General features: G+C 35.6%; 1 protein-coding gene across 1 annotated transcript in view; it reads right to left on the bottom strand.

Annotated features, from left to right (window-relative positions):
- KCNT2 (potassium sodium-activated channel subfamily T member 2) overlaps positions 1-15,274 on the bottom strand; it is a 118,293-nt gene that overhangs the window by 27,797 nt on the left and 75,222 nt on the right. The window contains exons 15-22 of the mRNA XM_083867396.1: positions 10,130-10,238; positions 7,804-7,860; positions 6,550-6,699; positions 5,160-5,389; positions 4,266-4,476; positions 2,919-3,024; positions 2,517-2,689; positions 806-877 (exon numbers count right to left, since the gene is read on the bottom strand). Of these exons, the coding sequence (XP_083723522.1) occupies positions 806-877; positions 2,517-2,689; positions 2,919-3,024; positions 4,266-4,476; positions 5,160-5,389; positions 6,550-6,699; positions 7,804-7,860; positions 10,130-10,238 (1,108 nt within the window). The remainder of the gene's footprint in view (positions 1-805; positions 878-2,516; positions 2,690-2,918; positions 3,025-4,265; positions 4,477-5,159; positions 5,390-6,549; positions 6,700-7,803; positions 7,861-10,129; positions 10,239-15,274) is intronic.

The following is a 15,274-nucleotide window of genomic DNA, read 5'->3' as shown; positions in this document are numbered from 1 at the left end:
AAAGTAGTAGATATTAATAACCTATGACCCTTTCTTGATTTATAGGAAAAAATGTAAAGTACACAACAAGTGGTCTCTTTGTAAACCTTGCAAGGATTTGGTATCACCAGGGTAAATCTGTAACTGTATCACTATTATAAGCAGGAAATAAGTTTTTTGATTTCTACAGGGGGAATTAATACTATGGGCTTGTAGCCCCAATTCAGTATTCACTATCTAGTGAAGCAAACCGTTTAGTTTAAATTTACAATCTACACAGAGGAGTTTACTAAAATATTCATGAGTCCTTGCTCTTCTCTTGTTTCTGCCTGATTTTCACACTGAAGTTCTGTTGCTAAACCTATATCCATAAACATATATTAGCAGAGGTGAAGACAGAAATGTAGGAGTAAGTGATAATTTAAGTAGTGGAAGATGAAGACTTTTGGACACATTCAAGACTGTTTACATTCTGTAGCTATCTTTACAAAACCTGAGTCAATGAATTCCAACAACTCAGTACAGACTGACACTAGAATCAGGGCTATAATCCGTTCATTTGTAGAAACGTACAAAATCACCTAAGTAAGTGTTAATCTTATGTTTTTGAAGATATTAACTTGTGCTGCCTCTCATGCTTTTCACTAATGAGCTCCTTTACAAATCAGAAATTCAAAATCCCAAATTACAGCACACAGACACAGACTATGCATGCAAAAAGCTCATCTCCAACTACAACACACACACACTAGAACATGCAATGACAATACACACAACAAACCACTGAGACTACAAAGGTAAGTTTTCTAACAGTTATTTCACCTACTTGTCGATAGAGCCCACCATGTAGTAAACCATTGGAAACCAACAGATTGCATCCAGAAAATGCATATCTGGCCTAAGCAGCAGATGGAATTACAAAATGAAACACAGTATCACAACAGCAGCATCTCTTTGAAAATATTTCAATCAACTGGTAGTTTGGGGTTGTTTAAAGAAATAACTTTCTTAAACTTTGGCATTATAATGTCAGTTTAAGCGGGAAATAGAAAGCTGTGAATCAACATTTTGCTGTGATCATAAAGAATGATCAGAATTAACATGCTTCTATTAATAAATGCACCTTTAAAATCAGAACTGTTATGGCACAGGACAATTCCAAATATAAGAACAAATGAGTGATGTCAAAGACACACTACCAAGTTATGCTCCAATCTATGTCTTAGGAAGACTTAAAATAAGCATCAACAATTCTTAATTAGAATGTGAAGTGGAAATCAAATCATCATTTGGGTTTTGTCACACCTACTGCTTTCAACCTACTCCCCTTCAGAGGAGTCACTGCAAACACTGCCTAGAGACAACACTAAGGGTGTTGGTTTAATTAGCAAGCAGAGCTTTTTCTTCACATTAATCAATCAAAAGTGGGTTTAGCGCTGAAGTGTCAGAGCAGCACTGACGTGTGTGAAGTTGGGCACTGTGCTGGCAAAAGGAGCTGGCACTAGAGGGCCCCCTGTGCCCACTGCTTTGCTCTCATCCTGCCAGTGGAAGTGATTTAACCTCATTTAGGCTTCTCAATTAGTGTTAATTCACTGTATGCCATAGTACCTACACAAAAACCTGCTGTTTTGCAAACACAGCTGACTAAGGAGCTGCCTGAGGTAAAGTGGGACACTTCACAGCAGGCCTTTGTAGAAAAAAAAAATCACTTGAAGTGCAACAGATCTACGCAAAGGGAAGTGTCAGCCCTGGAATCACAACCTACAAGACATTTTTGCCTTCTTATCTTGCTCTACTTTTCTGTGTACAGCTAACCTCCATTTCTGTGTCTTTCAAGCTGTGATTTTAAGTAGGTGAGCTGTACTAAAGTGTTGCAAAAAAACCCTCAAAAAACTAATTCATTATCAGAGTATAAATGAATCAGTCTTGGCATAGGCAAATTTGTCTGAAACATTAAGAGAAAGAAATGCAAAAAATTCCAGCAGTCACCAGAGAGATATAAAAGTAACAACAATACTCCAGGTTTTAATTTCCATCCATGCCTTTAAATAATTTTAGATAAAGTGTGTCTTTGGGTGTCCTTTTGGTTTAAAGAACTGTTTATCTTTGAGTGTAGAGTTATTAAAAATATACCTAACTGGTCCAGGGCAATAAGTGCATTGTGTTAAGTAGGTTAGTGCTGTCATGTAGCTGTGAAACTGTAACACAGCTTGCTTTTTACAGTGTTTATTAAGCTATTTAATTTTAGCAGTAACATTCACATTTTTGGGGATAATTTTAAGAAAAACTTAGCTGAAACATTGGCCATGAAGAATAAGAACATTTAAATTTACTATGGCTGTTAAGAGTCAATAAAAGGTCAATTTTATATATGACAGTGAACGTGGAGTGTCATTTTTGTCACTAACTTTTCTCAAAGATAAGTGTGCCATAATATTTTTGATTTTCAGCTGGCCACATGAAAAGGGGTCATCTATTGAAGTAATGGTAAAATGAGTCCAAAACTTATGAAAAGGAGGGAAAAAAAGTCTCCTTACGGGTTATCCAGCAGTAACACAATGGGGTTTAGTTCTTTCTTTGGTCGGTAATAAGCTCTGAGTGGGACAATAAAGTTATATAAGCCATTTCCAGCAGTTTCTGCTGCAACTATAATCAATTTGTTTTTGAATCCATAGGCTTTGGCATCTTCATAGTAGTTATGCTGGCATCCCTAAAATCAAAGTAAGAAACGAGTTCAGTGGATATAAATATTGTATCAGATGACCCAATAGAGACCTGGTTAGACATAAACACTTGGTGATGAAAAGGAGGAGGAAATATAGTATTATAGCAAACACTGCACAAATTTCATCTCTAAGGAGAAATCAGAATTGAGCTCTGCTCAGATGCAAGGGACAAATGAGAATGCAGGGTTATCCAGCAGCAGAAACCCCCTTTACCTTATCTAGTCTTAGACAACAGAAGGGTACTTTTTCGTGCAGAAGATGACAAAAGGTGGGAGAACTTCCAATATAAGGAGAGTATGGAGGATAGCCTTTGGCATACCTAAAATAGAAAAAAACATTCTTCAGTATAGCAAATTACCAAAATACAGCTGCCTACACAAGTGCTTTATGGGATGTTTATACATATGTCCAAGTTTTAGAGTCAAGTCCACAAAATGAACTGTTTAACAGAGATCAAAATAATGTATTTTGCAGTTCAATAGAACTTAGTGAAAGGTGCCATGCCTTTGGGGACTGAAGGAGTTTTGCTTGGGTTTTTGAAAATAGTCTGTTGTATCATAGTGTGCTGTCACAGGGTTTTGAATTAGAAACTTGTAAGTTAAAAAGGGAAGGAAAGAAAACAGAAATAACTGTACTGTGGCTCTTCCTTTTCCAACGTTTTTTCAAACATTTACCAAGAATGAGTGAAGTCATTACCTTTTAGCTTTAATAATGTACTTTCAAAATGGCTGAAATAAATTCTAAATGGAAAATCCTCTTCCCGATGAGGTGAAATATCTAATTTGCCTTAGTGGTTTTTTACAAGAGGCCTTTTAAATCCTGGTGTTTCAGTCTGCACATTTAAGATGACTCGTCTTACTAATTTTTTTTCTGGAGCTTGATAATCTTCCCTGGGGGTTCTCACGCTTGCCACTGGTGGAGATGGGAAACTCTGCTGGTTGAGGCACTGGCTTAATTGTGTATTTCAGTTTTAACGCCCCTATCAGCAATCCCAAGAAACCTAATTGCTCATCTGCACAGCAGGATTGAACCTTCTGGGTTTTTCTGAGTAATTCATCATTACTTTTAGTAACACACTAACAGCATTTTGAATTAAATAATGATAATTTGCCCCATACTGCTTTTTTTGTCATTCCTGCATTTTGAAGTCACACACCCAGCCCCAGCATTCAAAAGCCTGTAGGATGACCTGATTATCACTGCATTTTCATGACAGGAATACTTATCTGTTTACAAATTTGTTGAGTGCTTGCTTAGTAATTATAGAAAGTTAAAAAAAAATCCTGAAATATGCTATGAATGTATTGCAATATGTGACTTTTATAACTGCAAAGAGAAAATCTCCAGGAAATAGAAGGGTTAATCTGTTGGGTGGTTTTGTATTTCAAAGTAGGCTTATGGCATTCTCCTAGCATTTCCTCAATGGCAGTAATTCCATAACTGGGCTTCATGGGACTTGCTTCCTAGAAGTCCTCAGACCGATCTGCATTTCAAAAAAGATTATCGGTGCTTTTTATACAGTGCTAACTCTTCACTTCATTTTACATTTGCTATACGTACTCTAAGCCCGCAGAGACTTCATCATCCGAGGGGGTGGTTTCATCCTCGGACTGGTCGCTGAGCAGGTCACAGGTGTGCAGGGAGGAGGAGTCCGCCACCTCCAGCACCGGGGCGATGCTGGGCCGCCTGCCCTCCTTGGTGCCCTCGGTGGGGAGGGCCAGGGTGGCCCCACTGCGGCAGCCCGTGTCCTGCAAATCGATGGCCACCGTCCCTGGGGGCAGGAAAACATCTCCTCAGTGCTGCTCACAATGAGATTCCTGGGTTTAGTGGGGAGTGCATGGTAAAAGACTGGCAGCAACCCTATGCTGATTGTGCTTATTCCATTAAAATAAAACAAAACTGTACTCAAGGAAAGTAACATTCCTGACAATTACTCTATGTATTCTTGGTAACTACCTCTTTAAAATCATATAATCATATAATCAATCTGTATTTATATGCATCAACAACCTGCAGATTTTACTTATGGTGTTTTTTTTTTAAATTAAGAAGCTCATGAAAGCTTCTTACAAACAATCAGGTATGAATGACAAACAAGTACTCCTATGATTTACCCACTTGTTTCACTTTGCATACACTTCATTGTCACTTTTTTATACCAAAGTCTGAAGCAGTTTAATTCCTCATGGTCAAGTAAAAGAATCAAATTCCATTTGTTCGTTTGGGGGTTTTGGTTTGTCTGCTTGTTTGTCTTTGTCTGGGTTTTTCTTTGGTTTGGTTTTTGTTGTTTGTCTGTGGGTTTCTTTTTAAATACGAGGACAAATGTTTGACATTTTATAATAATTCTTTCCATTCATAATTATAGTTTCTTAAAGTTTAGTAGGATGCTTTAAAATGTTCTACTCATTTAATAAGAAAATGTTGTAATGTAATTTTTTTTTTTTTTTTACTTACCCATGCTGGCTATTATACTGTGTACTGGTAACCTAGAAGCTCCATGATAAGATAATTTTGATTCATGATTTTTTCTATGCTTTTCTTGCTTCTTAAAAGCAGAATTCTCTTCTTTGGTGATATTTATATAAAAGCATATATCAGTAGAACTCATGATATATCGAGGACCTGGATTCAGCAAAATGTTTTTGTTATCTTCCTTTCTAACACCAATCAGACAGACTCCAAACCTTAATTAGAAAAGGAAAGGCATGGTTCATTTTGCATAGTCCTGCAAACACCAGAATTTCCATTGTCAAAAATGAACCTCAGGTATATTTTTATTCTTCGCACATTATGAACATTTGCAGCTTTCTGGATGACAAAGATGTTTGAAAAATGTGTTCTGCTAAATAGGCCACATCAAATCAAGCAGATTTTATGAGCTCATGAATTCCTAAGCAGTTCAGTGTTTTTTCGTAATGCCCATAATATTCTCCTAATGTTGTTCTAGTTGATTTTTTCTGTCAGATGAATAGTCCTTTTTGGGAAAATATTGGCAGAAAAGTGGATACATGATATGAAAAATTATTAATCATGTTAAATTGTTCCATTATTTGTAAGTAATGGAAACCATTTTCATAATTTATTTCTGCAATTCACTCTTAAAACTGTATTTGATTAGTGATAGAAAATAAGGGATTACAGCAAAAATCTCTCTTTCTCTCCTTGATTAAACATGAGAATAAATCCAGCATTAAGGGTTTGATAAATGCTTATTTTATCAAATATATACAAACATACATTATTTGTTTTTATTTTGCATGTTCATCTCACAGAGCAGCACTGGATAAATGATGCATCATCTGGATCTTAAAGTTAGGTATGTTATCATCTAACAGAAGGAAGAGTTTTATGTTTGAACAATCACCAGAATGTACCATGTGACACCTTTAAATTGAACATTTTCCATAATATGAATATGCCACAAAGGAAGCCAGACTTCCAGCTGAGACCTAAATAAATAATAAAAAAAAAACCACACACCCTCCCACCCATCCATTTCCAGATTGGTTTGGACTTGGAAAAGGATTGGTGTTCTTGAAAAACCTCCAAAAGGGGCCTTTTTTTTTTTTTTTTTTTCTTTTTTTTTTTTTTTTCTTTTTTTTTTTTTTCTGATTGTTCAGCTTATCCTTTAGATCTTTCATATTCTATTCTCTTAGACTGAGATGGACTGTACAGAATGAACATGCTCCAACTCACAGAAATATATCCATATTAGTGGCCAGATACTTAAACCCGGGAACGGATTAATGTGCAGCCCTGTGCCTGTAGTGCAGAGCTACGTTGCAGGCAAAACAAGTAATTATTTCTTTGACCTTTTGATGGTTGATAAGAAAAATAAACATACTTTTTATGTGCATGGAAGGAAGCATATGTGAAGCTCTTCCCCTCATACTCTGCAAAAAAAGTACTTTCTTCCAGGTTAATGTGATACACTTCATTACCAGAGCATCTGCCATACATTTTCTGCCATTGTTCTGGTGATTGCTGACTCTCCCTGAAACATAAAGAGAATAATTTAACACTTAGTGCAAGATTCTTATTAATCAGAATGGTATTTCATGTCAATAGAAAGTACAAATGTGTACTGAAAAGGTCCAACAGGCTCATCTGAAAGAGGTATTTGAGATTAAATCTTGGTAATATTTTAAGTACAGAGATTATTTTAATGTATTAAAGAGCATTTTCTGCTAAGTAATAGACCTATAAGAGAATGTATGTACTTTAATATCAGGAGAGAGGTGGCTCAATTACTTTAAAATCACACTATAATAAGTAGATCCATGGCAATTTGAAGATGACAGGTAAAATCAGCAGCATTCTCATTATATTCATAAAGACAGTTTCTGCACATGCTTTGTGGCAGACTCTCTGGTTCCTGTCTGAATATCATTAATAACAACTTATGTAGGAAAGAGTCATTTGTCTTTGTTCATTTGGTCTGTAAGAGAGATTCTTCTGCATTTACTTATCAGTGATCTTCATCCTCTGGTATTTTTGCTTCCTGTGTCTTGTAGACTACTACAAGTCCACAGCCTCTTTTCTCTAGTGCAAGAAAATGAACGGCAAACAGATCATCCTTTACTCTATGCAGCTGCTGCCCTTAATGTAAACAGTTTAGTGGAAATGTTCCAAACCTCACCAGCCCCAACACTTGTAGCCCTGAAGCTCCTGGGAACTTCTTGATTGAGTTTCATGTGGAAACAAGGTTCTGCCTGCATGATTTTCACTGGAGGTAACTCATGCATATATACAGATATGTGCAGTTAGGTCATGAAACGGAAAAGTGTGTTCTGTGTCTGGAGATTTTCACTATTGAAGTGAAGATCTCAATATACTGGGACATGCTCCTTTTATGCTCATTTACACATTTTCAATACCTCAACACAATTTCTATTTTTCTTCAATTTACCATGTTTCTTCCATTTCCCATGTTTCTTCTCTCTCATCATAAAGGCATTTTGTTTCAAGATGAAAAGAAGTAAACCATTTTTGTTGCAACACTATAAACAGTGTGCTAGGTACAGAACAGCAGAACTAGCAATGTCATTTCACAACATTTTCCCTTATTTCACTTTTCCCCCTAGAATAAAACGGTCACCTGTTTAATGTCTGCTTGGTTCCAGTGAGTTGTCTGAAAGCTTCCCATGGGGCTGTACTGTAAAGATCACATTAACTTCCAGTCAGAAAGGTTCTTCCAGTATTTTGTATCATCTAACAAACCCTAATAGAGTTGTATAGCTGGTTTAGATAATCAGACAACAGTTAAAGATAAACGTTAAGATTATTTATTCAGATTGATAATGAGATTATAAATAAGATTCGAGGCAGAATTTTGGTGTCTCAGAGACTAAAGTTTTGAATTCAATAAGCAGTTGAGAAGACAATAGGATTATTTACACCTCCTTAACAGGTATTTAAAACTTGAGTCCTACATAAGGTTTAATGCACGTGTTAATAGAACCATGTTAATAAAAGGATAATTAAACAGGAACTAATGTAAAAGAAGTTCACTCTTAACATTGGAAGTCTATTTAACAAATTATTTTCATTATGTAGATCTAATTTAGTGTTTGGTTTATAAATACATGTATATAATTTTTTTATTTGTAGTTTAAATATTAATCTGCTTTCACCTAATATTTTTACTTAGCCAAACTCAACTGCTATCTGACTTCTTCTTTCATATGCATAAATAAAGGTAACTTCACCTATTTTAACAACTAGCAGTTAATTTACCTCTTGTTCAACAACAGAAAACATCTCGAAAAGTAAAAAAACCCCTCTGAACTATAAATTGGTCAGATCCAAAGCAGTTTTGTGTCTGCAGTACAATGAAAAATGCCCTTATTTTGGAGTCTCTCTGAGAATAAATGCTCTGAAGAGTGCTGACTACAGTAATAAGTAACTAGACATTTTCACTTTTTCAGTCTTTCTGTGTAAATACTGAAGCACATTCTTACAGTAACATACATGGTACATTCTTACAGAAACACACATTCGTTTAATCCTTCTGAATTCAAAGTAATGCAACAACTATTTGTGCAAGAAACTTTTCTTTTTGTTCCTAGTATATAATGACCAGACTAGAAAACAGTTACTTTTATTATGCTGGTTTCATCTATTAATTCTCATTGCAAAAGAAATCTTAAGCACTTTTATCAATTCTGTGACAGTTACTTTGCATCACAGCTGTGAATCTGTAAATGATCAATGTGACTGTGTTAAACAATGAAATGCTGAAGTTCCTCAGTACAGCAGAAAATATTTCCCTTTTGTGTATTTGGTTTTGTGCTGATGGAAAAATCCTGACAGCTGTTAGGAACACTGCTCTTCTTTTACGTGCATGTAATATGAAGTAACTGGAAAAGGCTCTGGATTCTGTGCATGTCACAGAATGAAAGGTAGGCAGGTAAAAAATGTATAAAGAATGTATTTCACCATGGTGCTCAGCAGGTATCAAAACAGTGTTTTGTTGTCTTCCGACTAGGAGACTCTAGTGCAGATAGTGCCATTAAAATCTTGACATTTGTTGTTCTCAATAGTAATAGTTCCAGGAAGAATTTGTTTTCCCCATTCTGAGCAAAGGGGAATACTAGATATGTCATATAGGAAGTTAAATAACTCTGCTTTTATATATATATATATATATATACTTGGTTCATGGTTACTTGAAAAAGAATGTTACAAGGCCTAGTGTAGTAGTGTATATGCAGCTATTCCATTTCTACAAATATATTTAGAGATTCACTCTTTATTGCATCTATGGGCCCACAACGTTTCGATCAGGAACACCTAATTATTCCAAGAATACAGCATAAAAGAGATACACCAGATGTGGTGTATCTCTACCAGATGTGGTAGAATTATTTTAGTGAATTCAGAAAATTCTACTGTGACTATGCAGTCTGCAGAGACACCAAAATTCTGCACCCCTTCCAGCAGTGTGGTCATGTTAAAAATTATGTAGGTTTGTTTGCCTCTTAACGTACAGGCACAGAAGAGCAAATACCATATGTCATTAAAAAAAACTGTTTTAATTCATTGAAATAGACCTTCAAATTAACCTATTAGAAGAGGTGTTCTTAGGACTTTTGAGTGCTTGTAAGTAGAACTTTGTGACAGATAGAGACACTTCAATCTACTAAACTAGAAATACAATTTTTTTTGTATTTTATATTGTGGAAGTAGCACAACAGCATGCAACAAACTATTAAATACTGGGGGGAGGGAGTGTTCTCTTCAAGTAAGAGTATTCTCTTCAAGTTCTCTTCAAGTAAGGTATTTTGATGCTTTTATTGCATTAGTTCCATTTTCTTTTTAAAAATTTTAGCTGTGTGGGAATTCAGGGTAAGCTGTTTGCCAAAAAATATCAGCTATGACTTTTCCAAGTTGTTTGAGGTTTTCTTATGATAGAATATACTTACTGTCCCCTAGATGTATGAACCAGCAGAGTGATTAATGTAGAAGTAGCTGGACATATGCAATTTAGAGCTAGCATAGCATATTTGAATTCCTCTTCACATACAACATGATCTGTAGGCAAAAAAAAGGATACAAATTGTTTTAAAAAAATACTTTCAATTGAACAAAATTATCACTTCCTTGTCTAGGAAAATGGTGAAGATGGATCAATTAAAAGTTGGTCCAAGATCTTCATCTTCTGCTTGAACCTTGGAAATCAGCTGTGTATGATTTTCCCTATCTATGCTATCTAACATGGGTTGGTACTGTTTTATATCCAGACCACGTTAAATGCTCTCCAGTGCTGGCTGATGGAATGAAAAATAAATAGAAATTATTCTTTGATGTAATTCCCATATACCTGTGACAGTATTGAAATGGCTATGAAAAGGGGCAAGCAAAAAACTTGTAACTGCTTGTCAGTGTAGAAACATAAAAGTCAGAGAGTTTTTTTAAATCATGAAGGCATTTAACACTAAGTCAGTTTTTTCCCATCTGATTTTAGTGTTTGGTTCTTTCAATGGGACCAGAATTTGCTTCTAATCAGAAAAGGTATTACAAGTAGTACAGCTGATGGTCAAAACACAGGTACATGAAAACTGATGAGTAAAGGTAGGAAAATAACCTCCCCACCCAGACCTGAACTATGTGCATCTGCTTCTGGTTTCACCAACATGTCGCTGAAATCCTTAGAACCACCTTGCCTCTCTAAGCTGCCTTCTTGACAGAATTTATAGCACAGCTATAATCATGACACTTACTGAAAATAAAAGTGAAGGCATATTTTGTGTGCCTTCTCTGTTCCTTTTATTTTGAAATATCTAGAGGCTTTTCAGTAACAGAATCATTTACTACTGAATTAATTAATTCTCCCATTTTCTGAAGATCAGAGCCTATTTAAATGTCATAGGGAAAGGATAAATTTAGTTATATAAAGACACTGTCAAATGTAGGACAAAATGAGATTTTTCTTCCTGTAAATATATTTCAGCTATTGCAATTAAATATTTCCTGCAGAAAATATTTCAGATAGAAATATGTTCTTTTAGTTGACCATATGCCATTAATAAACCTACTTGAATTTCAAACCAGGGATTTTGAGAGGGTAAGGCATAGTGGCTTGAATGGAATATATGCAGTCCATTGCCACTGGTCAGATGGAAAAGATTTATGGAAGTGAATACCAGCTGAATTTCAAAGAAAGAGAATTCTCTCTAGTTTTTAATTTGTATAGGATTTTGCAAAATAATTATTATTATAATAATAATTCCCTTATTTTTTGTTTGAAATGTTGTCATATTATAGCTAAACATTTTAAAAAATATGAGAAAGAAAAAAATACACAGGGTAATTACTTCATCATCTGGTATTTCAGATCTTGTACTTTAACCCAACAGTACAGGCTGGCCTAAATATATACAAATGGAAATTAATGAATCATGGATGGCACAATGCAGATGAAAACTGTAGCTTAAATCCTCCAGATGCACTCTACTCTCTGACATATATGGTGAACTTTCTTGGCAGATGTTTATGTAAAATGTTACCAAAGCATATAGCACACAGCAAACAGAGGCTGCTGCCCTACAACAGCCTCTTAATCACGTCTTATATTTAAGAGATTCACTGGGTGGTGTCAAATGTTTTTACATCAGGAGCCTTGGAGCTGGACTTGTGGACTATTTTTGTACCTGTTAGAGACTTTGACCTTCTGCAGTTAAGTTCCTGTATTAGACACAGACCAGGTCAAAAATGCCATGCTTATTTCTCCAATTATTTGACAGTTTATAGCTTTCCTATAATGTTACTGTGTTTTCTCTGTAGGCTCAGGACTTGTACTGTGGAGGATCACACAGAACTTCATCTGCTGCTTTCTTTCTGAAATGAGCAGGGAGGAAGCTGGATGACAGCTCTCCCACTCCTCAGGTCTGGGACATCAGTCATGTCCCCTGACAGCAGGTACCAGAATCAGCAAATTACTCATTCAGTGTGACAGCAAAGCAGCCCAGGAAACTGCAGTTTATCTTGAAGTGAATATTAAATATGTCAAATCAGCCTCCCAGAAAAAGAAGTATTTTGACTGAGTTTATACTAAAGAAATGCTACATTTAGAATTTCCGTGAGTTGCTGTTTCTGTTGAAAATGTATTTTGGCAGAGGTTTTGTTGCTAAGTCTGTCTCAAATGGATGTAGTAATGCAATGGGGTGAGTTATGGTTTCTGTGATGTTACTGAGGATAAAACAAACTCGAAATACTGATTTATGCCTGCAGCAGCAGCCATGTGGTAAGAATGACCTAGACCTGGCACAATGATTCTGAGAAACCTTACTTTTGTCAATTTGATAAGTTAACATGACCATTGCCAGATCTGATAGAGAAAAATGCCCATCCATTACCTCTAGACTATTTTCATCTGTAATTGGACAGATTAATCATCTGCTGCATTCAATATCCATTTTGGTGAATCTGGACTATGTTTCTTTAAAACAAACTACTGAAGCTTTGATGTCAGACCTCAACAATCTGTGCTAATTCATGGGTGCATTTTGAATAATAGAGAATGTCAAAATGTATCCCCATTTCCTGGAATTGCAATTATATATAATTTCCAAATACTCAAAGTAAAGAATATATATATATATATATACACACATACACATACACACACATACATAAAAATTATAAAAGTTTTAAGTTCAGCTCAGAAAATATTGAATATAGTAGTCTTTGAACTGCATAAATATATTGCTCTGCTGTGGAAAATCATCACTTTATTTCCCATTTGTGCTGAAATGCAAGGCCAGGAGCTTGCACCAAGGGTACATGGCCTTTTGTAGCCTTGTGCGTATGAAAGAAAAGTGCGAAGATTAAGAATGTAACTGCCAGCATTACTGAAAGAAAAATGGGGCATGTCAAGGTATTTTCATATTGGAAATTACTAGGGAGAAATCAAAGTATTTCAGCATAAGAGCTAAGACAGCTGCCCATCTGATCACTGTGATGTGAAGAGTGGCTCTGTATTTAAAGTGTTCACACCTTAAACCTGCAAAGGGCTTTGCTGGGACAAACATTAATGCCACTGTAGCAAGTAGGTTAATATTTTAAACAAGGCAGTTAAAACCCACTGTAAAAAACTATCAGAAGGCACAGAGTGCAAGGATGTGTGAGTGGCATCAGGTGGAAAGTCAGGAAACCTGACTTTCTGACAGGTCACATCAGTCTGGCCAAGCTGCCTCCATTCTCTTGCTTTGAGGACAAAAATAAGTTCCCATTCTCTCATTAAAGACAGGAAGGATGCTTAAGTCTTGTTTACTCGATGGGAATACATGATAACAATTATTTTTCTCATACACTGTTTCTGCCTGAGGCAGAAAGCCTCCAGGAGGCAGAAAGCCTCCAGGCAGAAAACCAGGCTTTTCCCTTCTACAAGAACATGCAGTGTCTGAATTTCAGGACTGCCTCATGCAATCTAGGAGGACTGATCAACCTAATACAAGCTGCTGAGAAACTGGGCTTCTAGTGCTTTATACATTTTCAATGTAGTTAAAAAGTTAAACTTTATTTAGGAGGACTATTTGGTTGTATTTCTTTTAAATTCAAAAACTTCATTTTTGACAGCTGTAGTCTCTAAACCTGTGTGTAAAGAAAAAAAAATCAAAGGAAGAAGAAGAAATCCTATTACTGAATATTTCAGGTTCATAAAAATGCCCAGTATCGTTTTGGGAAACCTCTAGAAGAAAAGAGTAATTTTTTCAAGGAAGATCAGATTTAAAAGAAGCTTTTACATTAAGGCAGTAATAAAGCAGCCCTAAATCATAATAGGGAAAGCACTTAGAAAAATGTTCCAGATGGTTGTGACAAATTTCACTTGTAAACACTCTGGACAGGTCTGTAGTCTTCAGCCCTCACTGGGTACATGTTTCAGGATGATGAAGTGTTGGATGATATTAATACCAAAGGGGGATCATCTTAGGAAAATGTATACCAACAAATACTGTTCTGATGGCTCCAGTAGTGCCTAGCATTTACAGCAGGTGAGCATCCAGAGGTGATGCTGAAGTTCACTTGAAGGAAATTTTACCAAAAGAGGTTTTCTGGGTTTTTTCGTTGTCATTTTTTGGGGCTTTTTTTTTAAAAAAAATTGGTCTGAATTCTCAAACACTTCAAACAGACATGAAAAATTGTCTCTGTTTTACAAGTCTAGTTATATATAAGCTCCTACAGAGACAAGCCATTAGGAATAATGAAACTCTCTTAAAAGCACCATTTGGAACAACAAATTAACACAGTTACTGACAAAGAAAAGCAGCCATGGCTAAGGGAGCAGGGATTATGATTGTGCTGGGTGGTTTTAAGGGGGAGATGAAAAAGTACCATCGTTCTCATCACAGCATGAGTCTTATTCCCCTCTGTGCCATCTCAGCTTGAGATTACACATTTATAACTTCAGAACTGCTACTGATAGAGTTTTTCTTCTTTCTAAGCCAGTGGTAAATTCCATAGCTTTTAAAATTACAGCTTTAACTGCTGCTCTGGAGCTGTTCTGCTGAAATTTATTTTTTCATCACATTCTGGGATGATGGAGGAGACTAATATTTTTCCATAGAGTTGTTTTTATTTTTTGCATGAATCAGCAATCTTTTCTTCCTTGGAATATCATTCAAGAAAATTGCATTTTTAAAATTGCAGCTGAAAAGGTAAACTTCTACTTCTGCAAAAGTATTTGTGTGTTTTTGCACATGAGCAAAAACCTCATATGTGTATTTACATATGTGACTGCTTGGATATAGACAGAAAGAGAAGCATATAATGCAGAGAAATTGTTTTGCAAATAAAAGATGATAATCTCTTCTTACAGGAGTGTATTTTTTATTCAGATTTCTTATCACCATTTTTCTAAGGCACGCATTTTACTGGATATAGATAAATTATATGTCTCTTTCCAAAATATTTGCAGGTAATTAAAATAATGTTGTCCATACCACCTGGTAAAAAACAGTCCAGTGAAAAGACTTTTCCCTCAGTCATTTTTGTTGGATTAAATCTGAAGAGATGTTCTTATACACCCCTAAGTAACTATGTTTTAGTAGACTGAAATGACTTACAGA

Source organism: Zosterops lateralis (genome assembly GCF_965231275.1).
Source record: "Zosterops lateralis genome assembly, chromosome: 9".
In the NCBI taxonomy this organism is placed as follows: Eukaryota; Metazoa; Chordata; class Aves; order Passeriformes; family Zosteropidae; genus Zosterops; species Zosterops lateralis.
Note: the sequence above shows the minus strand (reverse complement) of the source record. Positions and strands in the feature narration are given on the sequence as shown.